At 44.7% G+C, this 24,234-nt stretch overlaps 1 protein-coding gene across 10 annotated transcripts in view; it reads right to left on the reverse strand.

Moving 5' to 3' along the window:
* Positions 1-24,234, reverse strand: part of AFF3 (ALF transcription elongation factor 3) — a 578,695-nt gene that overhangs the window by 23,152 nt on the left and 531,309 nt on the right. For all 10 annotated transcript variants that reach the window (XM_070474966.1, XM_070474933.1, XM_070474952.1 and 7 more), the window contains 4 exons: positions 18,649-18,850; positions 16,613-16,734; positions 5,358-5,421; positions 911-1,047 (listed from right to left, as the gene is read on the reverse strand). In XM_070474966.1, coding sequence (XP_070331067.1) covers positions 911-1,047; positions 5,358-5,421; positions 16,613-16,734; positions 18,649-18,850 — 525 coding nt within the window. The remainder of the gene's footprint in view (positions 1-910; positions 1,048-5,357; positions 5,422-16,612; positions 16,735-18,648; positions 18,851-24,234) is intronic.

Raw genomic sequence — 24,234 nt, forward strand, 5'->3', positions numbered from 1 at the left:
GAACCACCCTCCCAACCCTCGCTCACACAGAGATCAAAGGAGGCAGGCGATACCAAAACACATTGCAAGATCGTCCATCTTATTTGGGGGATGAACACTGGCTCTTGGTAGCTGACAGTGTGACCTTTTTTTGTGCCCCAAGAATAATTATAATAGATATTTATTTAAAGTAATACATTTATAGCACAGATAGTTCTACAATGTACATTTCAGGTTTGAAAGTGTCCAACTCTTTGCAACCCCATGGACGGAAGACTGCCAGGCTCCTCTGTCCATGGGATTCTCCAGGCAAGAATACCAGAGTGGGTTGCCATTCTCTCCAGAGGTCCTTCTCGACCCAGGGATCGAAACTGCATCTCCTGCATTGCAGGCAGATTCTTTACTGTTGAGCCACCCTGGAAGCCCACACTTCAGGTTTAACCAACTTCATAAAGATACTTGAGGGCAGCCACATCCACAGATTTAGACTGCATGATTGTTTCATGATGATTTCTTCTCTCTCTCTTTCCTTTCCCGAATACCCTCTTTCAGGGTATGGCTCAAGGTAGACTTTATCCTCCTCATATTCTGTCACTAAAGGCAAGACCTGTTTCCTCATGTTCAGGTCCAGTGCTCTCTTAATATATACCCCCTGTCATCACAAAAGTCCAGGAAGCCTTCTCATGGCTTCTTTTACATTGTATTTCTCATATACTGTATCAGCTTACAGTAAGCCCAGTGTGCTGAACCCGACAGCATTGTAATACCATTTTTGCATACCCTCCAGCGCCTGCTTGATATTGCAATGGCAGGCCTGCTCACTATTTTGACCCAGATGGTATGATCTTTTCTGTGTTCGCAGTGCTTATACATATATATTCTTCCCTCCACCTCCCTGCACTGCCCCCTTGGAAGAAAACGCAGCACTTACCTGATTAGCTCAACTGTCTCTGAATACATGGTGTAAGGAGATTTGGACTCCATGGGGCCCTGTTCCATGGCATTTCCACACTCAATGAATGACAAGGCTGCTTCTGCATAGTTCAGAGCCTTTCCAAACTTTTCCACCTGGTCAAGACAGTGAACAGTGTCTTCCTCAAGAAGAGTTTTTCAAACAGCGTTGTCACAAAATCTACATACTTTATTTGAGAAACTCGACTTTGAAGTTCCAAAGTCTTGCAAATGGAGCCCAGAAAAGGTAGAAATAGGGTATAATTCCTTCTCTAGTTATTTTCACAGATTCCTGCTGGTTTAGGGCAAGTGAGTAAATGGCTATACAGAGTTATGCCAAATCCACATCACAATCAGAATTACACAGAACTTCACGGCTGCTTTAATTTCTACTGTCCTCTTTCTTAACTCCTAACGGTCAAATCAACTTCACCCCTTGGTCCTTGCTGTTGTGCTAAATATTAATATATGTGTAAGCTGATGGGTCTGACTCTATGTAAGAGTTTTCACATTTTTATGGTATACTCCTACTTGGACAATTTAAGGCCTTGCTTATTATCTTTTACACTGTTTGTGACATCTATTAGGATGGCCAAAAAGTGCATTTGGTTTTTCTGTAACATCTTACAAAAAAAAAACAAAACCCAAACAAACTTTTTGGTCAACCCAACACATCTCCATGTCTTCGTGTAGTTACGTATTTTTCAGTTGTTTCATGAATAGGACTCCGCCCTAAGGGTGAGGAAAGAAAGGGAGAGGAAGTAAAGCTCAAGGAATGATATCAGCTTGGACACAATGTTGAACATTAATAGAACTGATTTGGGAGGATTTGTTGCTGTTTTTTAGCTGCTAAGTCCTGTCCAACTCTTTTGTGACCCCATGGACTACAGCCCGCCAGGCTCCTCTGTCCATGGGACTCTCCAGGCAAGGATACCGGAGTGGGTAGCCAATCCCTTATCCAGGGGATCTTCCTGACCAGGAGTTGAACCTGTGTCTCCTGTATTGCAGGTCAGTTCTTTACCGTCTGAGCCACAGGGGAAGCCCGTGCAGGAGAGTGTAGACCGTCTAAACTTATGTTAATCTTTCCCTATATCAGCTTTACATTCTTAGGTTCTCATAAATCTAAATGTATACATCAGATTCGTGGTTCCATACATTCTTACTCTCGATGGATAACACATTCTAAATTGGGATTGGATAATCTGCCAGGTTTTCAAACATTTATTCATCAAACAAAACAGAATTACAGAGACTCTTAACTACTGATCTAAGTCTTGCCTCTTAAAAAAACCCTCTCATTATTCATGACACCTTAGGAAACGGAAATGTAAGGTAAAACTCTCCTGTGTTAGCAAATCAAAAATTTAAACAGCTTTAAACCTAAGAGGAGTATTTCTTGGCAGTGCTTTTAGATTAAGGAAGTCATTTCTTTCAACAAGTATTTGCTGAAGTACCCGATTCTGTGTGATTTGCACTTGACACACAAAAGCTCCTTCTAGGAACATGTATTTAGAGAAAAAAAATGTGCACTCAAGAGATAGCTCCAAGTGCAAGGGAGTCCATGATTAACTAGTGAAATGCAAAGGGGTCCAATGGCAAAGGGAGGGCAGGAGGGAGCAAGTGGCAGGGCTGCAGGGAGGCTGGGTCCTCAGGGAGGAGACCTGAAGGGACCCAGAAGGCGACCCAGGAAGGGAAGTATGATCTGGTGGAATCTGGGGAGGACACTGAAGGTGTGAGTATGCACGACAGTGAGAGTGTGTATGCGTGAGATACTGCGAATGTGCCCTCTGCAGCTGCAAAGCCCACCGGCTGGCACAAGTCAGGTGTGCTCAGAGGCGGCGGGGGACCAATGTGGTTGCAGCGCAGTGTCACTGGGAAAGGCCAGGCTGGGCAAGGAGACACGGAATGAAGAATCCTGGTAAACCTTGGACGATTCAGGCAGGAAATTTCCTGCTTTAAAATTCAATGTGACCATGCATTTGGCAACCAGACCTCTCCATCACAGAGGTCCCCAAACTTTTTGGCACCAGGGACCAGTTTTGTGGAAGGCAATTTTTCCAGACTGGAGTCAGGGGATGGTTTTGGGATGATTCTCATAAGAAGTGCACAACCTGGATTCCTCAAACTTGCAGGTCACAGTAGGGTTCACACTCCTAAGAGAATAGAATGTTGCTGCAGATCTGACAGGCAGAGCTCAGGAAGTAATGAGCGATGAGGAGCAGCTGTAAATACAGATGAAGCTTTGCTTGCCTACCACTCACCTCCTGCTATGCGGTCCGGTGCCTAACAAATCACAGACCAGTAGTGGTCTGTGGCACAGCAGCTGGGGACCCGTGCTCCATCAGACTGTGGGACTGTGAGGATAAGAACTCTACCTCCTACTTCCCTTCTGTATTTTCTGATACTCTGTGATTATTTCCCCTGTATACCAGTGGACCCAGGAATTAGCTTTATACTAATAAATGCTTGGTGGGCAACCTCAGTAGCATTGGGGAGCATGAGGTTACAATTTATGCATCTGCAACCCTGGAAGAATAATACTCTGAAGGCCATTTGAGAGTTCCTTGGACTGCAAGGAGATCCAACCAGTCCATCCTAAAGGAGATCAGGCTATCCAAAAGTCTACAAGCAATAAATGCTGGAGAGGGTGTGGAGAAAAGGGAACCTTCTTACACTGTGGGTGGGAATGCAAACTAGTACAGCCACTATGGAGAACAGTGTGGAGATTTCTTAAAAAACTGGAAATAGAACTGCCATATGACCCAGCAATACCACTTCTGGGCATACACACTGAGGAAACCAGATCTGAAAGAGACACGGTGCACCCCAATGTTCATCGCAGCACTGTTTATAATAGCCAGGACATGGAAGCAACCTAGATGCCCATCAGCAGACGAATGGATAAGGAAGCTGTGGTACATATACACCATGGAATATTACTCATCCATTAAAAAGAATTCATTTGAATCAGTCCTAATGAGATGGATGAAACTGGAGCCCATTATACAGAGTGAAGTAAGCCAGAAAGATAAAGAACATTACAGCATACTAACACATATATATGGAATTTACAAAGATGGTGATGATAACCCTATATGCAAAACAGAAAAAGAGACACAGATGTACAGAACAGATTTTTGGACTCTGTGGGAGAAGGCGAGGGTGGGATGTTTCAAGAGAACAGCATCGAAACATGTATATTATCTATGGTGAAACAGATCGCCAGCCCAGGTTGGATGCATGAGACAAGTGCTCAGGCCTGGTGCACTGGGAAGACCCAGAGGGATCAGGTGGAGAGGGAAGTGGGAGGGGGGATCAGGATGGGGAATGCATGTAAATCCATGGCTGATTCATGTCAATGTATGACAAAAACCATTACAATATTGTAAAGTAATTAGCCTCCAACTAATAAATGAAAAAAAAAAAAAAAAAACGAGATCAGTCCTGGGTGTTCACTGGAAGGACTGATGTTGAAGCTGAAACTCCAATACTTTGGCCACCTGATATGAAGAGTTGGCTCATTGGAAAAGACCCTGATGCTGGGAAAGACTGAAGGCAGGAGGAGAAAGGGACAACAGAGGATGAGATGGCTGGATGGCATCACTATTTCAATGGACATGAGTTTGGGTAAACTCCAGGAGTTGGTGATGGACAGGGAGGCCTGGCACGCTGTGGTTCATGGGGTCGCAAAGAGTCTGACATGACTGAGGACTGAACTGAATTAAAGGTCATTTGAGATGCCTAACTCGTCTCTAGTGCCCTGATTTCAGTTATGAACACTGGAGGGGAGCAGAACTGAAATGACCAAGGAAGAAGGGGTCCTTCAGGATGAGATTTTCAGATGGAACAACCGTATGATCTCTTACAGAAAAAATAAGGCCTTCTTGCCTGAAGGCGTTAAGCTTTCCCAAATAAGAAAACTTATTCTTTGAAACCATCAAATCATAGTAACTTTATGGTCTTGTGTGTGTGTAATAGTTTCTCGGTTGTCCAGTTTCAGAGGAAGTATTTATTTTGGCAGGTACACATGAAGAACAAAAGTCTTTTTGAAAAGGGATTTGATCCTGGGACCAAGCCAAGGATTGGCTAGGCTAAGAAGGGAGAAAAATGTAAACTTTTTTTTTTTTTTAAGGGAAAAACACCCAAAAAACTACCACCCACTGACTCCATTGCCTCTGGTTCCCATTCAAACTTTAGGACTAAATTGAAATATTTGTTTATCCAGGGCTTCCTCCAAGTCAGACATTATTAGTTGAGGTCATAATTTATTGGGCCATGAGCCCTGGATTATATAAACACTTCTGCATTTAACAGACCCAGCCATCCTTGTAATAGATTTTATAATTATCCTGGCTATGCTGCCCCAGCGATGAAGCTGCAGTACAAACGTAATTTGGAGGAACAGATCTGGAGAGAAAAGGTCTTACCATCGCATCTGCTTTATGCTTCATTCGCTTAGCTTCTTGCATAAAATAATCTGCACTGCGTGGCCTACGAGGAGAGAGCGACATGAAACATCATTACTGTGCAAGTGTAAGATCTTCAGCAAATATTCTTTCCTTTGCTCAAACTTCAACCACAATTTCAAGACTCTGCTTAAGATGGAATCGGTATTTTTTTTTTGCATTTCCAAACTACTGCCTATATGCAAAGGGCCACCATTATATTGCTCTTAAATTAGCAATTCAAAACATGCTGAATATATGTAGATAAGTATATACGTTTATAGTGATTTTTTAACATGGATCCCCAGTGCCTAATTTGTAAATCAGATTTTTTTATTTCATGGTTAAGAAAATGCAAAATCTCATTTCACATGACACTTAGGTAAAACAATCTGTTTCTGGTATAAAGATGGCAAAGATATAATAACTGTATAGATGTGCATAGGTGTGTGTCTTTGTCTAGCCTTATGAAAATCAGTGCTGTCTGTTTGCATAACTGGTACCTAAAGTTGTATGTGTCTCTATAATTATTTTAAAGCTTTGCAGTGAGAAATGAAAAGAGGTGATGCTGGAATGATGGCATTCCAGCTGTAATGAAGCTAATTGTAAAATGATGTCTACCTTGTACTCTCTTGAGTTCTGATTAGCTGGCTGGTAAACATTTAACCCCAGGCATGGGCATTGTTAAAGCAATAACTCGACTCTGCTGCGAGATGAAGGTAATTCATCCAGAGACGAATCTGAGAGTGTGAAATGACCCTAAGTTACACTAAACCACTCATCAGACAGCACCTTTAAGTACTTCGTCAGGTGGATTTTTAAAAATCTACATAGTTTAGGTACCACCAATATAAAGCTTTTGTGTATTATGGGTCTTTATGTAATCAACAAACTTGACCTATTCATGAATACTCAACATAAGGCAGTGCGCCCTGATGGGAGATAAGATGTTAGTAGTGATATTAATCATACATTGTGTAGTCTATTTAACACACTTATTTTGAACTGCCTTCTTTCAGATTCTAATGAGTCTTTTTCCATACTACAATATTAGGTAGCCAGAGCATCCTTTTTTTTCTAAGGGGTCAAAATGCTTTAAAAAATCATACAGATCGTGTCAATGATATTACCATCCAAAACTGTGATCCTCATTTGAATGGTTTAATCAATCAAACAAACGGACAAACCAGGATCAAAGCAAATACTTAATCTTGGGTCACAAATCACAGAAGTAAGAGAAAGACCTTGGTTTTCTGTCTCTTCTTCCCCATAAAATGTCATCAGCACTTGTGGTAACACGCTGGGAATATTTAACTTTCCCAACAAGGAGATAGGAATGCGGCTGCAGCGCCCCCCTATGTTTATGATGAAACTCCCATCTCTGGGTCATGATCCCTTCATGTCTTCCCTGCCACATGGGCCTGGGCCCTTCCTTTCATCCTGACGAATCCGCACGGGTTGGTGAAGCCTGTGGGTTCCTTCAAAGGAAGGCTCAGCTTCAACCATCTCTTCTTTCTCCAATTTATTTCCTCTATGTTTACTCCATTTAATGATGTTTTGGTTGCTTTTCATGGTGGTTTATTCTTCTTTGTCCACAGATTGACCTTTGAACACATACTGCCTATCTATTGGGTCTTTGATGCCAACTCTGGCAATTTGCACTATTTTTGTTCTTGTTTTTTAATAGACTGTCAAGTTTTCTGAGCAGTTTTAGGCTCAGAGCAAAACGAAGTAGAAAATACAGAGTCCCCACAAACCACTTGGTTCTACACGTGCACAGCCTCCCTTACTACTAACACCCCTCAACTGAGCAGCCCATTTGTCACAAATGATAAACCTAAACTGAGTGACTTCCTTCATGGTCCAGTGGCTAAGACTCAAAGCTCCCAATGCAGGGGGCCCAGGTTTGATCCCTGGTTGGTGAACTAGATTCCACATGCCAAAACTAAGAGTTTTCATGCTGCACGAAAAGATCCCACGTGCCGGCACAGTCAGATTAAGAAAAAAAAAACAAAAAACAAACCTAAACTAACACGTCATTATCACCTAAAGTCTGTAGTTTACATTTGGATTCACTCTTGGTGTGGCACATTCTATGGGTTTTGAAAACTGTATGATGACATATATCCACCGTAATAGCACCATACAGAATAGGCTCATATCTTAAAAATCCTCTGCAATACTTTTTGTCTTTTTGCTGAATGCCCCAGAACAGAAGACCAGATCTACCGCCAGCTGGAAGCCAGGTCTGACTCCTGAGTTCACATGGGGTCCTGGAGCCTACCTGTTCAGGAAAGGAGCTCCCGTACCTCCATCCCTTTCCTCCCTGCTGTTATCACATGCTATGAAGGCTTCCTTGTCAGTATCCCCTTCTTTCCTCAAGGACCACATCCACCCAGGTCCAGGCTTTCAATACCTCTCCCGGCCTCGAGTTTCACTCCTGTCCCATCTCTCCTGAGCTTTAACTATTGAGCAATGTTTGTAAAATATGGCTTTTGTTATATATCACCACCCTACTCACAGATCTAAAATCAAACTCCAGGGCCTCTGAAACTGAATCTCAGTTATGGTCCCTAATCTTGCCTAACACTCTTCACTGCATTACTTACTCACCAAGTCCCTCCACCATAGTGAGTGGTGTCCTCTCTGGCTGGTCAACATTTCAGCCCTGCTCATCCCTAGGACACCCTCCTCTCTGCTCCTTCATTAAATGCTTACAGTGAGCCAGATGTTGCTAATGTCTCTAATTCTCAGCCCCTAAGGCCTTTTTGCTGGGAAAGATTGAAGGCAGGAGAAGAAGGCAGCAATAGAGGATGAGATGGTTGGATGGCATGACCGACTCAACGGACATGAGTGTGAGCACACTCTGGGAGATGTTGAAGGGCAGGGAAGCCTGGCGTGCTGCAGTCCACGCAGTCACAAAGAGTTGGACATGACTCAGTGACTGAACAACAACAAAAGGCCTTCTTGGTAATTTTGGCTCAAGCTCAGCTATGTCTTTCCTGATCTCAGATACCGCTTCTTGTTCACACTTCACTTCCAGGCACTTAATTACCTTTTCTGAGCCGTCCCGGGCTGCAGTCATCGCATGTGTGCAAGCTGGCAGCTAGAATATTTTCAGCGTGGGCCCTGCCGTAGACCTCTTTGATCTTTTCCACCTTGTTTTAGGTGTATGATAGAAGAGAAATGAGTACCCCATGCATTCACATTTCAAGTTTAGAAGAGAGAGAGTGTGTTGGCTTCTGATGGGGTGCAGCCTCGAAACCAACGAGCCAGAGAACATCTCCATGGCAACCTGATAGTCTCCACATCATTACTGGTCCCACACTCGAGTAGAGGAGTTTGGTCATTTTTCTCTTGCCCTCTTTTTTGTAGACCTCTTCACTGACAGATCATCATTTTTTCAAACGCATTTTGTTTCCATGAAAGAATTCTGGTAATAAGCCAAGTCATCTTCGTTTTTACTAGCCTTTTAAGTTATCCCTGGGGTGGCAGTGGCATCGAATTCCCCATATGGATACCGCCATCAGGGCTGTTTTTATCTGTAGTGCGTAAATATATTCTTTAAAACTGAGATGGAGGCTGAGTCACAGACTCTCACAATAGTGTATGTGGATAAGTAACACATCTATTTTCTGACTGCATCACAGGAGTGACAACATTAACCTGAGATGCTGAAGAAATGTACTCTCAGGGCCTGTTCAGGAACACATGAGAATTCTCATCTTTGCATCTCACTGCACTGACTCACTGAAGACTGCCTGGTGATTGGCCCATTTTCTCCTCTCAGGTGATCTCTGGAGCCTCGGTTCCGGGTCAGGTCATTATAAAGGCAACTGGATGACGGGACATCACCCAGATTGCCCGGCAACGCCATGGACACGTGCCGTCAGGGAGGCATCACTCTGGCGGTGACCTTCAAGTCAGCAGGAAGATAAAACTGCTGCCACCACTGCAGCAGCTACAGAACGTAAGACTGCAGAGGCACTAAAATGAAACCTAATTATCTCAGTGCTCAAACCGATTTTTCCTCCAGTCTTTTTTTTTTTTATTTTTAAATGTGGAAAGCCTAGAGTTTTGCTTTTCATTGTGATAATAACATTCTTTACATTGTTTCTCAGGGTGATGGTATTTGATGCTAATCCATGAGAAAATCTAAGAAAAGTATAGTTAAACATCACGCATGTAACTGACCGCATCTCCGGGGCTCTTCAGGAACCTAGGCTTGGAGGATCTAAAAACCTAGGCTGAGCCACATGTATCTTTGTTAAAAGAGCTCTTGGCACCAAAAGTAATGTGAGCACTGGATTCAGACAGCAGTGTCCTCCTCTCCTCCCAGCGCCCCCGCCAGCACACCCGTGGCCTCAGCTCAGCAGCAGTAGGTTTGAGCCACCCTCACGTTTCTGCTGGCATGGGAGGATCACAGCGCCCTGATGCTTTGCTCTCCTGTGAGACCGAGATGGAACTGAATGCTCTCCCACGGACGGGCTGGCAGGCAGCTTTCTGTGACTCCTACCTCTGCGAGACGCCGGTCCCCCACCACCACCCCCAACCCGGCAGAGCCAGCCTGTTTTGTGAAAACTGGCAGAGATGGAGAGCCTGACGTGTCTGAACAAACAGGTTCCCTGGCACCGCACAAGTCGAGATAATTTTCTTAGGAAGTTGGAATCCAAACCAGACAACAAGGCAACTGCACACCAGATGAATTCATCATCTGATAGCCTGTCAGCTTGTCATTTGATAAGTCCTGGGGGTGTTACCGTGGCCCAAGCTGTGAGGTTCTTTTTTCCCTAAGAACATGTAAGAAGTGGAGGAACTATTTTCCATGCACTAGATGAATGCTGTGGGTGAGGGCACTTCATAGACAGGGGCCACGGTGCTGCCGTTGGCTTTTATGAGCGCTTCCAGAAAGAAGTGAGAAGGCTGCTTACAGCTTCCCTTGTGATTCAGACAGTAAAGAATCTGCCTGCAATGCAGGAGACATGGGTTCGATCCCTGGGTCAGGAAGATCCCCTGGAGAAGGGAATGGCTACCCACTCCAGTATTCTTGCCTGGAGAATTTCACGGACAGAACTTGGTGGGCTGCAGTCCATGGGGTCACAAAGAGTCCGACATGACTGAGCAACTAAGCACATTAACTTTCAAGCACAAGGATTCAAATGCAGCTTCTGTTCTATGCCCTTGGTGTTGGCTGGGACCCCTAAATCCCTGGCTTCTCAGAAGCACGAGCGACGACTCATCGTCTCTCCCACAGGTCACAGGCTCTCACAGGAGACTCCTCTCCTGGCCACACTTGAAAAATAACACATGCTTTCCAGGATACGAAGGCTAAATGTGCGGGTTTTTGTCATTCTATCATAAGCAACTTTCTGTTTAAGTGGAAACTCATCAATTTGATTGCTGTTCTTCTCCGGGTGTCACGGGTAAGATAAAATCATTTTACAAAGCCCTTAAAAGGATCAGAGGGCTCCGATTTCAATCAGAATGATCTGAAAGGCCCTGTCCACCATTCTTGCCCTCCCAACCTCTGACCAAATCCTTTTGTTCTTTCTTTCTCTCTGTTTTGACCAAAAACAAACAAACAAACAAAAACACCTTGCTGAGAGGGATTTCTTAAGGGAAAAAATTCCATATGAAGAAAGAAAGGCACAGGAATGGTATTATCAGGAAGGGTGGGGTCCAGCTTTGAAGCAATGGGAGGCAGAGGGGCCCCTCAGGAGGGGAATGGTCACGGCCAGCCCACCACAGGAGTGCCTTGCCTTGATCTAATATCACCTACATAAGGATTTCAGTTGGGGTCCTTTGAATAAGTCACCTGACCTTTCACATACAGGAGTCTTCCATCGTCTATAAAATTAAAATCCTTCCAGCTATAAGAATGCTGAGTATCATTACATCACAAGTGCCAACTCTGTCTTCCTGACCTGCCAGCCACATGGCACAGGTCGTGGCTTTAGCATCGTGTGGCGAGGGAGTCTTTTCTCAGCGTCTGGAGGTTTCAGTAGCCGGGCTCCTATAATTGATGCCACGGGGACAGATGGGGCGTTTGGAGGCTTGGCTGAATGTAATGATCGTGACTGACTCTTCCTTGTGAAATGTGGGCAAGAGAGTCAGCACATCCTTCTGGAAGCAGCAGGCAGGTTGGCATCCGGGGTTCTCTGGCTCCCCGGCAAAGCAATATGGCACAGGCGAACGGAGGCCAAGCGCTTCACCATCAGCTGTGCTCAGACGTCTGCACTGAGGCCTTTGTGACACAGCTGTTCCCTAGATTTTCCACTGCCAAGAACTCTCCCGTCACTAGTGATGACACCAAGCGATTTATAGCTCATGGCTTTGCACTAATAAGGTCGGTTTCTAGGCTTTGGGTTGAATGAAGTGCTGTCACTCATGGATATAAATTCCTAACAGATTTTTGAAACAAAAGTTTGGTAATCACACCAGCGTCACCATAAAACCAGAGCTGTCCATTAAAATGAATGAAATAATGCCATTTGCAGCAACATGCCTGGACCTAGACATTGTCATACTGAGTGAAGATAGTCAGATAGAGAAGGAGAAATATTGGATGACATCCCTTACATGTGGAATCTAAAAAGAAATGACACAAATGAACTGACTTATAAAACAGAGACTCATGGACTTACAGAATGAACTCCTGGTTGCCAGAGGGCAGGATGTGGAGAGGGATAATTAGGGCGTTTGGGATCCATATGTGTACACTGCTATATTTAAAAATGCTGTGTGTGTGCCTAGTTGCTCAGTCCTGTCCAACTCTGTTGGGCTTCCCAGGTGGCACTAGTGGTAAAGAACCCACCTGCCAATGTAGAAGACATAAGACATGTGGGTTTGATCCCTGAGTTGGGAAGATGTCCTGGAGGAGGACATGGCAACCCACTCCAGTATTCTTGTTTGGAGAATCCCATGGATAGAGGAGCCTGGTGGGCTACAGTCCCTAGGGCCGCAAAGAGTTGGACACCACTGAGGTGACTTAGCACGCACGCACACGTCCGACTCTGCAACCACAGGTACTGTAGTCCACCAGGCTCCTCTGTCCATGGGATTTTCCAGGCAAGGATACTGGAGTGGGTTGCCGTGTCCTCCTCCAGGGCATCTTCCTGACTCAGGATCCAAACCCTCATCTCCTGTGTCTTCTGCATTGCAGGTATGTTCTTTACCCACTGAGCAATTGGAGAAGCCCCATCATATTTAAAATGGATATACGAGCAAGGATTATAGCAGAGGGAACTCGCTCAGTGTCATGTGGCAGCCTGGATGGGAGGGGAGTTTAGGGGAGAGTGGACACAGGTCTATGGATAACTGCCTCCCTTTGCCATTCACCGGAAGCTATTACAACATTGCGAATCGGCTATTCCCTAACACAAAAGAAGAAGCTTGAAAAAAAAACCCTGTTGAAGATTGAAAGTGGCACATGGCTAAACATCACAGGAGGAGGAGGTGCAGTCATACTGCCTCCCATCTGAGCCTGCAGGACAGGCTGATCTGGATCACATTTTTAAAATAAGTTATTCTGTTCAGCTCTATCTGCATTCTGAAGGCACCACCTGGTACCTGCTGAATTGGTAAGTAACCTAGGAAAAGGGGCTGGAAGACTATGAATTTAAATTGACTTGCCTGTAGTAATTCTTTACATTCACGGAAAAAAAAAAAAAGAAAAAAAAAGATGCAGGCACTACCCCCTGCCCCCTGCCAGACAGGCTTGGCCTAGTGGCTCAGACGGTGAAGAATCTGCCTGCAATGCAGAAGACCTGGGTTCGATCCCAAGATCAGGAAGATCCTCTGGAGAAGGAAATGGCAACCCACTCCAGTATTTTTGCCTGGAGAACCCACAGACAGAGGAGCCTGGTGGACTACAGCCCCTGGAGTCACAAAGAGACAAACATGACTGAGCAACTAACATTTTCACCCCCCCTCCCAGAATGTTATTCCATTTAGGGTCATTCAACAGTTGTTACTGGAGTGCCCGCTGAATTCTGACTGTTGTCTGAAATGCAAGTTTATTCAACCATTAACGAGTATTTATAAAACAAAAGGATGAGTTTACTTTTTTTTTTTTTTAAGCTACGGGATGCAGCTCTAAAAGTGAAATGACAGGATGGCAACTGTTACTTTTGGGAGTGCAATAACTGGATTTCTATCAACTCTAAATCCTTTTGGTGCTAATTCTCTAGTTCCTTCTTTCCTTCTGGTGGTCTCTCTTTGTTCATGTCACTGCCTGTTGACACCTCCAGTGAGGACAAGTCAAGGAAAGTGACAGGAGCCAGGTCATGGTCCTTGAAGCCGGCGCAGAGCGGAGAGAAAGCAGGAGGAGGCTGAAAACCGTGATCGCAGAGGGGTTTCCTGCAGAGGCCGTCCATGGACTGCCATCTTCCCTGAATTAATAACAGAATGAATGAAGCATACACCCCCACTCCCGCCCCTGGACCTCAGCACACACCAGCTGAACACTTTACACACTTTTAGGTGACTTCCTAGCCCAGTGATCTCTTTAAGACCCATATTTTTATTGTTCCGAGGAAGAGACAGTGCCTGTTGTTGCTTTTCAAGCTTGAAGAATTTCCCCACGATTTTCTCAGTTCAGTGGTTGAGTGGCTGTTTGAGCTGCGTGTTTCTTTACTGTCACGGATTTCAAATCAATTGGGACACATGGCAATTGGAAGATGTCTCTCTCTCCATATGATGGATATGTAAGAGGGCTTTTTTTTAATTCTATCTATATCCATAAAAGGAGAAACAGTTTTATTGTAGCTGTCAGCCAGAAAAATCACACAGTTTGCTAATGGGAAGAATGCATGGTAACAGCCTCTTGGTTTGATACAGATAGGGACAAAATTACATTAGCCGCCGTCCCAGCAGATTGAGAGACATTTCCTCTTGTAAACAGTCCAAGGAGCTGCGGGTCCAAGTAGGACCATTTAGCTGTTGCTGTTTTAGACTTAACTTTCTGGTCTATACATTGGAAAACGCCTTACATGTTAATTTCCCATATGTGTGTGTTTAAACACCACGCCCTTGATATGTTTGATGCTCCAGGTACCTTCCTGTTGAATGTGTGTGTATGCTCACTTTGTTAGACTATGACTTCTTCCTCTTCCTCTTTTTTTGTTTCCTATCACCAGATCTTTACTGCACTATCTGCACTATTATAATATCTGCATTATTCTTTTTTTTAATTTATTTTTTATAGAATACAGCTGATTTACAATGCTAATTCTGCTGGAGAGCAAGGTGACTAGTTATGCACACATGTATATTCCTCTTTATACTCCTTTCCACTATGGTTTATCCCAGGATAGAGAATATGGTTCCCTATGCTATACAGAAAGATCTTGCTGTTTATCCATCCTATATACACTAGTTTGCATCTCCTAACTCCAAACTCTCAGTCTATCCCTCCCCTTCAGCAAGCTTCTTGAGATGGATAGGGGAGGTTTGGGGCCCAAAACCTCAGCAAGCTTGGTTTGAATGATGTATAGAGCCACATTTCCATTCTTATAGAGACTTGACTTATAAGACAAGTATAATTGTTTTTCATCCCTCAGGGAACTTAGTTGCAAGTTGAAGGATACAGAGGCTGACCCATCTGTATACTAACTACTTTATCTTCAATTTGCTTCTTAATATTAGGGACAGCATCCTTAATTAAGACGAAAATCAAAAGATTCCTACATCTTCCACATGCAAATTTCCACACTGTCATTAAATACAATTCCAATTGCCTGTTTTTATAAATGGTTAAAGCTCCCTTTGAACAATTTACACCACCAAACACTAATTATATATGGAGTTGACTGTCGAATTGGATTACACTCCCCTCACCCTGGGGATTAATTACCACTGCTTTGGCTGCTCAGGGCAGTGAGATGAGGGAAAGGGCAGCTGGTGAGGGTCAGGGGAGAGCATGTGTGGGGTTGAGTGCAGGTGCGATCACAGGAAGAGGAGAAAAACGCACGTTCTCCTGGGCCACCCTTACACTTTACTAAACTCAGTCATCTGGGAGTGTGTCCAATGAAGAAACAAAAGAGCTGGATCTGGCTCTCAATACCCGAAGTCTGTCTCCTTGTTAGTTTAATGAAGTCCAAGCAAGGACTGAGGGAGACACCTTAGTGTTCCTGTTTCTTGGACATGAAGAAGCAGACCTTGTCTACACTCTTGGTAAAGACAGGATGGGACAGAAGGCTGGGAGGAAGACGAGGGTGAAAGAAGACAGCTTTCAACTCTCCAGGGGGTCACACTGAGAAGGGGCCATCTCACTGGGTCTCAGGGGACCCGCCAGGAGACCAGGGTCATGACTCACTTTTTCTGATTAGGAAGCAGGGACTCAGGGACATTTAGCACCGTTTTGGCTTTTGACTGTGGGTGGGGTGTGTGGTTTACAGTCTGTCTGCTCAGCTGGACTGTCAGCAGTCAGGGGGCAGGGGGTCTCTCACTGTTGCCTGCTGCTCCCTGCTGGGGAATTAAGGGCATGACTCCCACAGATACACAATTGTATGCTTGCTCAACAGCTGAAGTTGACAATGGGATTCAAGCCAAACTCTTGAAACCAAATCTCCTGCCCTGGAGGCTTGTCCTTGACACATATTTTTTTCCCTAAGAGTCTAAATAATTTTCAGTATCATTTTATCATTTCTCATGTGTCATTTTTGGCATCTCCCAAGCTTTCCAGGACGCTATATTTATTCATCTTCTTCTTTTGTTTCTCCATCTCTTAAGTTGATGCTGGGAATGAAATCCTTGGGTTTTGGCACTATGATGGGGGGATGGATGACAGGATATTTTTTCCTGTATAAGAATTATTTACACCTTTATAAAGACTACAGCATTTTAGAGAACAGAAAGCTTTCAGGAGCGCATCACTATTTTTCTTTGCCTGTTACAGTTTACAAAGACAGAAACGCCTCTTTCTGGTAGCATACAACCTCAAATGCAGGCGCTTAGAAATATAAGACTCCTTGATGCCATTTGCCTTAGTTTTCTGGCATACTGGATACAACTGTGCTAGCCCTGGTTGTTCCATTCATTCAAACCACTCCCCTGCAAGGGCGCAGGGAGTGCACTCAGCAATTTCCTTTGAGAGGGTGACATTTAACTGACTGGGTCACATGACAGAAATGGCCACACTATGGTTTATATGTGTCTAATACAGACATACACATATAAACCATCTCCCTGTTCCCACTTATCTGGGCTTCCCCATATCAACAAGACTCCACACTTACATATCATCGAAGATGAGTTTCTGCCTCTTGCAGTCCCGGTGGCCGTTGGTGCCTGGAGACCAGGGCTCTGTCTGTGGCCGTGACTTGTGGAGAATGCTTTCGGAATTGTTGTGAGCCGCTTTCTAGACAACAAACAAACACACCCACCTTTGAGAAACTGGCCCTCTGGCTGAAGGAGTAACCCCTTAGAATTGCTTGGGTTCTAGGTTAGACGTGATAGTGCTTTTTGTTTTGATTAAGAAAGAGAAATACATGCATTTCAGGTGTCAAGCCCGAAGATTTCATGTGTGTGGTCAGATGTCATCCCCACGACAACATCACCAGGGAGGTCTTAGTCTTGCTCTCGCACATCCGGATCCTGAACCTGCCGAAGCTCAGATGACCACTGCGGGTGCCGGCTGCGGGCTCCGACTCAGGCTCCTAACCTTGCCGGGTGCTAGACCCACGGTTCTCCAAACTGACCGCATCAGACAGCTGAGTGCCACACCAGCATCTCCGTCTCAGTAGGTCTGGGGGAGGGCCTGAGAACACGCATTCTGCACAAGTTTCAGACTGCTGGTCTAGGACCTGAGCTCTCAGAACCACCGAGCCGTGTTCATCCCTCACGAGAGGTTCAGGTCATAGACTGGTTCTCATCAGCTGTCTGTGCTGGAAAGGAAGAGCCGATGGGTATTGCAAGAAATTATTTAAAATATGTTTTAAAAAGGAACACTCTCTATCTGGGGAAAAATTTAAACATCCTTTTTTTTTCTCCTGGAGATACAGATATTTAGGGAGCACCTACTGTGTGCTGATCATTTGGATCTTAAAACACCCTGTCTTTGGTTAGGAAATTCAAATGGATTCCTCTGAAGTAATTAAAGTGGACTAGATACCAGTGCTTCTTTAAGTATGGGCTGATTTTATGTGCGGATCAAGCCTCTTTGTTATGAGAGCCTCTAGGACTCTGGGCATTTCTTTTTTGGCAGGCAGAGTAGTAAATTATGGATGTGTGTGAACCCTGGTCTAAGTGGCTCTCCTCAGCTAGACTGTAAGCTTCCTGCAGGCAGAGACTGAATCTGTTAGATCATCAATGCACCTCTATTACTTAGCAGAGTGCCTGGGACACAATAAGTACTTCCTTGATAAACACCTGTTCAGTGAAAGAAGGTCTAAATAAAGTCTGTAATTGGTTAAAGACCCTCTGCACATCACAGTTGCTTGTGATAGAAGGATCTAGAGGCAAAGAGAAGTTGTGTTTGGTTTAAAATTTGAATTGCTTGCTTTTTATTTCCGATTTTCCTAATAACGATCTTCTCAGATTCTTGTATCCTAGAACTAAAGAGAACTGCTCTCAAATGAGGGTGCCTAAGAGGCTTAGTTTCCTGATGGTTCATTAAGACTGAGGCTCTTGCTGGACCTTAACAACTTTTTTTGCCTCTTTGATTTACCGGATAAAGCAGGAAACGCTGCCTCTCCTGTTTGTTTGCAGAGTCCTATTGCCAAGTCTCATTTCTCTCTGCCTCACAAAGCCCTGCTGGTTTTGAGAAGCACAGTGGGGAGAGTTTGAAATTAAATAAAGTACTCAGAGGATGCACAGTTCAAGGATGCCCACTCTTAGAGAGTGTCTCACACTGGACATCACCTTGGTGACCTTGGGCAGCAGGCATCCCTGCAGCTTTGGCCTTGAGCACCAACCCCAGGCTTGACTCTGCCCCAGGGCAAGAAAGATATCAAATGTAAAGACTGGGTGGCCCTAGACTTCCAATTTACTTTGTCCTGGGGGAGTTACTTTAGGGCTGTTTCTTTTCAGAATGGAAAATGAGGTCCTCCAAAGAGGTTCCTAAGCAGAAGAGGCTTAAAATACCGCCTCTTTGTCTTCGGCCACAGCCTGTGCGAGAGGCAAAGGGCAGCTCTTGCTGGGTCTTCCCAGAGCAACATTCAGGGCTGCCTTGTGGCATCTGGAGCTGGAGTTTAGACTGAGCTGGGTTACAGGAAGAGTACGGGGTGCTCAGTTTCATTTCTGTGTTAACTGGGACAGGAGGGCATCAACCTACCATGAGGTCCGCGGCGTGCGTCTGCAGCTGGCTCTCCACCTTATGCTTTTTGTTGGAGGAGGTGGAAGTGAGCAGACCGTTGCTGTTGGATCTGCTGGAGGAAGTTAAGTCCTCGCCGGAGAATTTGTGTTTAGATGCGTCGGAGAGGGGTGAGATGGGCGACCGGAGCATTTTTTCATTTTTATTTATTGGTATTGCCAAGCTGAGAAAGGAAGTCACAGTAATGGAATGTCACACACTCAGCACAGGGGAAGGAAAATGTTTTATATATGACCCAAACCTCCCATTTAAAACCTGCTGGTAGGAAGACATTTACTGGGAATTATTATGCCAGGAAACAATTTTATGGCATTAGGACCGTAACAAACAATAAACACATTTTTTCATTGTTTCTTTACTTATTCTCCCAGAATTAATAGTAATTCTGGAGCTAAACAACTAAGAATAATACTTTCATTTCCCAAGCTTTTCATCTAAGGATCTCAAAATACACAGCAAACCACTTACTGTTTTCCTAACAAGCGCAAGCAGCAGGTAATGGGAAACTCAATTAAATGATACATGAGATCTCTACTTCCAAAAGGACTTTTGCTAACACCTGAGCTTATACTAATTATTACACGGAGAATAACACAACTGCAGAATAATCAAGCATGAAGCCACCTTCCAATTGTTAGGCAAGCAGGCATTGATCAGAATACAAAGAACTGAAATGGTCATTAGAAATGACATTTTCTGATTCCTAGTTCCTTATTTTACCTTCAAAACTATTGTCTCTGCCTGAATACATCCCAGTGGACCATCACAGAAGGGAGTTACTTATATCTGGGTCTTTACAATGTATGTAATGCGGATAGGGCTCTCTCTATTACTTCACTTTGAAACAAAAAGGGTAGGAAGACACATTAGCCCAAAATAAACTCAATCATTGCTAACTTGGGATGGTTCTAGAAGTCACCTGGTGGAGTCAGTTAATGTAAGGTAAATTCATCGGACAAAGAGTTAGTCATCATTCCTGCATTTATGACTTCTTCATTGTATGTGCTGTTGTAAACAAGCCATTAAGGTCACTTCTTATTTTTTAAGCAATATCCTTAGTTGGTAGTCACAGTGTAGAAATTACAAATGTAGGCCTCTAGAACAAATGAGAAACCAAGATGCTTAATGTTATGCAAACACATTTGTGTAGGGAGAGAATTTCTGATGACAGCTTTCTGGTTTAAAAAGCACTGTGCATCCAACAACTGAGAAGTGAGAAGCTGTGTTCTAGAAAACTGCCTTGGGCGAATCAGAAGTAGCTCAGCCAGTGAGGATGAAACACTGAAGCTGAAGATGGATGTTAATTGTCTGAATGTAATGGTTTCTTGACACATGAGTAAAGAAACCCTATTTCTAAGTCTCTATTATTTTACATACAGTACTCAGGTGGTGCTATTGTGGTAAAGAATCCACTTGCCAATGCTGGAGACATAAGAGACGCCGGTTTGATTCCTAGGTTGGGAAGATCCCCTGGAGGATAAAATGGCAACCCACTCCAGTATTACTACCTGGAGATCTCCATGGACAGAGGAGACTGGTGGGCTACAGTCCATGGGGTTGCAAAGAGTTGGACCTGGCTGAATTGACTTAGCACTCATGCACTCAGTTCAGTCCAGTCGCTCAGTCGTGTCTGACTCTTTGCAGTCGCATGGACTGCAGCATGCCAGGCTTCCCTGTCCATCACTAACTCCCAGAGCTTGCTCAAACTCATGTCCATTGAGTCAGTGATGCCATCCAACCATCTCATCCTCTGTCGTCCCCTTGTCCTCCTGCCTTCAATCTTTCCCAGCATCAGGGTCTTTTCCAATGAGTCAGTTCTTTACATCAGGTGGCCAAAGTATTGGAGTTTCAGCTTCAGCATCAGTCCTTCCAATGACTATTCAGGACCGCTTTCCTTTAGGATTGACTGCTTTGATCTTGCGGTCCAAGGGACTCTCAAGAGTCTTCTCTAGCACCACAGTTCAAAAGCATCAATTCTTTGGTGCTCAGCTTTCTTTATGGTCCAACTCTCACATCCATACATGACTACTGAAAAAACCATAGCTTTCACTATACAGACCTTTGTTGGCAAAGTAATGTCTCTGCTTTTTAATATGCTGTCTAGGTTGGTCATAACTTTTCTTCCAAGGAGCAACTGTCTTTTAATTTCATGGCTGCAGTCACCATCTGCAGTGATTTTGGAGCCCAGGAAAATAAAATCTGTCACTGTTTCCATTGTTAAACCATCTATTTGCCATGAAGTGATGGGACCAGATGCCAAGCTCTTAGTTTCTTGAATGTTGAATTTTAAGCCATGCACTAAATGATTTTATTTTATTTTTTAAAAGATTTTTTGATGTAGACCATTAAAAAAGTCTTTATTGAATTCATTACAGTATTGCTCTGTTTTGTGGGTTTTTTTCCTGCCACAAAGCATGTGGGGTCTTAGCTCCCCGACCAGGGAACGAATCCACACCCCCTGCATTGGGAAAGCGAAGTCTTAACCACTGGACTGCCAGGGAAGTTCCTACAGTATTACATGATTTTAAACACTTGTAGGAAAGGAAATTATTACCTTAAATATTGTCAAGCACATACAATCTTTTCTTCTTCATCATAAGTTTATCTATTGAAGTTGACCAAAGTAATTTTGAAACATTCTTGGGATCATGTCTTTGGGACATGCGATTACCGTATATATAGCATTGTCTTATTACACCGGTACAGCTTGACAGAGGTAATCACAATTTCAGAGATACACAGACCACTTTTCCTAGAAAAATTCAAAGCTCTTTCATAGTGGCATTGAGTCCCTACTTAACATAAGTGAAATTATAGCCAGCAGGCTCTGCCAAGCAAAGGGTCTAGAACAGGGGTCCCCAATCTTTTTGGCATCAGACCAGTTTTGTGGAAGACCATTTTTTCATGGGCCAGGACCAGGAGCAGGGATGGTTTTGGGATGATTCAAGTGCATTACATTTAACTGTGCACTTTATTTCTATTATTATTACATCAACTCCATCTCAGATCTTTAGGCATTCAACCCTGGAGATTGAGGACCTCTGCTTTTATCCTGGGGTCCCTGAACTTGCATCGAAAAGAAATTACATCTTGTCATTAACCTCTCACTGAAACTGAACATTTCCTTTAAAGATGAACGAAGGCAGGAAACCAGAGGAGTGGTTTAGCAGGTGTAGTACTAGCAATATCTGTGATTGTGTCACCGGTGGGAATCACAGATATTTTCATGTCCTATCAGTTGTTACAGACATCTTCAAATATTATTTAGACTCATCACTACTAGCAATTATAGCAATTACAGCAGTTACAAGAGCCAGCAGACAGGTTATTTAAGGCATCGACAAAGAAACACATGTGTAACTCAACCACACATTTAAAAGACACTTTGGAGCCACATTTTCTCCATTCACACATCCCCAGTGTTTTGGGACACCATCTGCCGGGCACAGAGGACGGTGTGCTTGGCCAGCTTGTCTTTGCTGCTCCTCCGCACTCAGACCTTCCAGAGCCCCAGGCCTTCCTCCCCAAGGTGACTCTGACCCCGCAGCGCCTGCGCTCGGGCGCCCATGCTCTCTAATTTCCTCTCCGGGCTTTAGTGCTGCTCTACATCTTCCCCTAACCTTTCAGTTTACATTTTTATGTGTTGCACTGAAACATTAATCTCCCCTTAAAAATCCTATGTACACAGTTGGGGAGAGTGAAGAGTGTCTGAGCAGAGGGAAAGTGGTTTCTGAGCTGTGCTGTTCCCAAATGGAAAGAGCTTCTGTGACTGATGATGAGCTCCTCGCTTGTAATAAATACGCGGGGCCTTGCTTTGCCAGGAAGCCGTTTGTCATGCAGCAGAGTCACTGCCAGGCAGGTCCCTCTGGAACCCCTTTGAGGAGGGGTGGGGAGGGGCTCTTTCACCTTGGAGACCCCGATCGTGTCTATCACCACAAATGCAGTCCATAGCCAGGATCTTTAGGTTTGTTGTATGAACAGTCTGCTTATTACATCTGAGTGATAAGCTTAGTGTTCTCATGGCTCTTAATTCAGTTTTTTGGGTCTCCCAGGTGGCACTAGTGATAAAGAACCTGCCCGCCAATTCAGGAGACGTAAGAGATCTGGGTTTGAGCCCTGAGTTGGGAGATCCCCCGGAGCAGGGCATGACAATCCACTCCAGTATTCTTGCCTAGAAAATCCCATGGACAGAGGAGCCTGGTGGGCTGCAGTCCACGGGTCACACAGAGTTGGACGCTGCTGAAGTGACTTGGCACGCATGCACAATTCAGTTTTTAAATTTTCAGAGTGAAGGGTGTGTTTTTGAAAGGATAGAATGTTCTGCAACTGGTAACTGGTCTTTCGTTACAAAGCAGCACTGCTGGTGCACCTGGAGCTGTGACGAGGAGTGCACGCCCAGGCATGCTGGTGAGCCTCGGGTGTGGGCTTAGTCACTCAGCCATGTCCAACTCTTTGGGACCCCTTGGACTGTGGCCCGCCAGGCTCCTCTGTCCATGGAGATTCTCCAGGCAAGGATACTGGAGTAGGTTGCCATGCCCTCCTCCAGGGGATCTTCCCAGTTCAGGGATCAAACCCAGGTCTTCCCGCATTGCAGGCGGATTCTTTACTGTCTGAGCTACCGGGGCAGCCCAAGAATACTGGAGTGGGTGACCTACCCCTTCTCCAGGGGATTTTCCCAACCCAGGAATTGAACCAGGGTCTCCTGCAGGGCAGGAGGATTCTTTACCAGCTGAGCTACCAGGGAAGCCCTGTGTTAAACCAAGGGGAGCAGGTCTGCAAGAGACAGGCTGGGACCCTGGGATCCTCTGCTTCAGCGCTTGCCCCTGGACACTCGTCTCTTATAGCAACAAAATACAAAGCAATTATAGAGGACTAAGCGCTTCCCTGGTGGCTCAGATGGTAAAGAATCTGCCTGCAATGCAGAACCAGGGGTCGATCCCTGGGTTGGGAAGATATCCTGGAGGAGGGCATGGCAACACATTTCAGTATTCTTGCTTGGAAAGTCCCCATGGACAGAGATCCTGGTGGGCTACAGTCCATGGGGTCGCTAAGAGTCGGATACGACTGGGCAACTAAGCGCAACATAAGGGACTAACAACAACTGTGAGCATGTGCAGGTGCAGCAAGTTACGAAGAAGAAGATACAAAAAGACCAAAAACCCAACTTCCAATTTTGAGGAACTGGGAGCAAAAGCAGGTCTTGTGCATGCGCCATGCACACAAGACCACCAAGGGGGTGGGCAGACCACCTAAGTCCCCCCTCCGGCACGGCGCCTGGACCCACAACTTCCCTCCTCACATTTAAGGAATGGGCTTGGCCCCATCAGAGAGTGAGCAAGGGAAACTGTTACTTTTTCCTCACTCCTTCAAGCTGCAGCCTGAGCCTCAAGGAAGCCTTGGCTGAATTTCTCCTCTGGCCTCTTATCAATTTCTATTGATTAAGGAGTCCAAGAACCCTGGTCTGGAGACCCAGAGCAGAGAAATCATTAAAAAAAAAAAAAATCTGACTCTCCCCCTGCAAACACGTGCCTCTCAGGCCCAGGCATG

This window comes from Odocoileus virginianus, chromosome 2, assembly GCF_023699985.2.
Source record: "Odocoileus virginianus isolate 20LAN1187 ecotype Illinois chromosome 2, Ovbor_1.2, whole genome shotgun sequence".
NCBI classification, from domain to species: domain Eukaryota; kingdom Metazoa; phylum Chordata; class Mammalia; order Artiodactyla; family Cervidae; genus Odocoileus; species Odocoileus virginianus.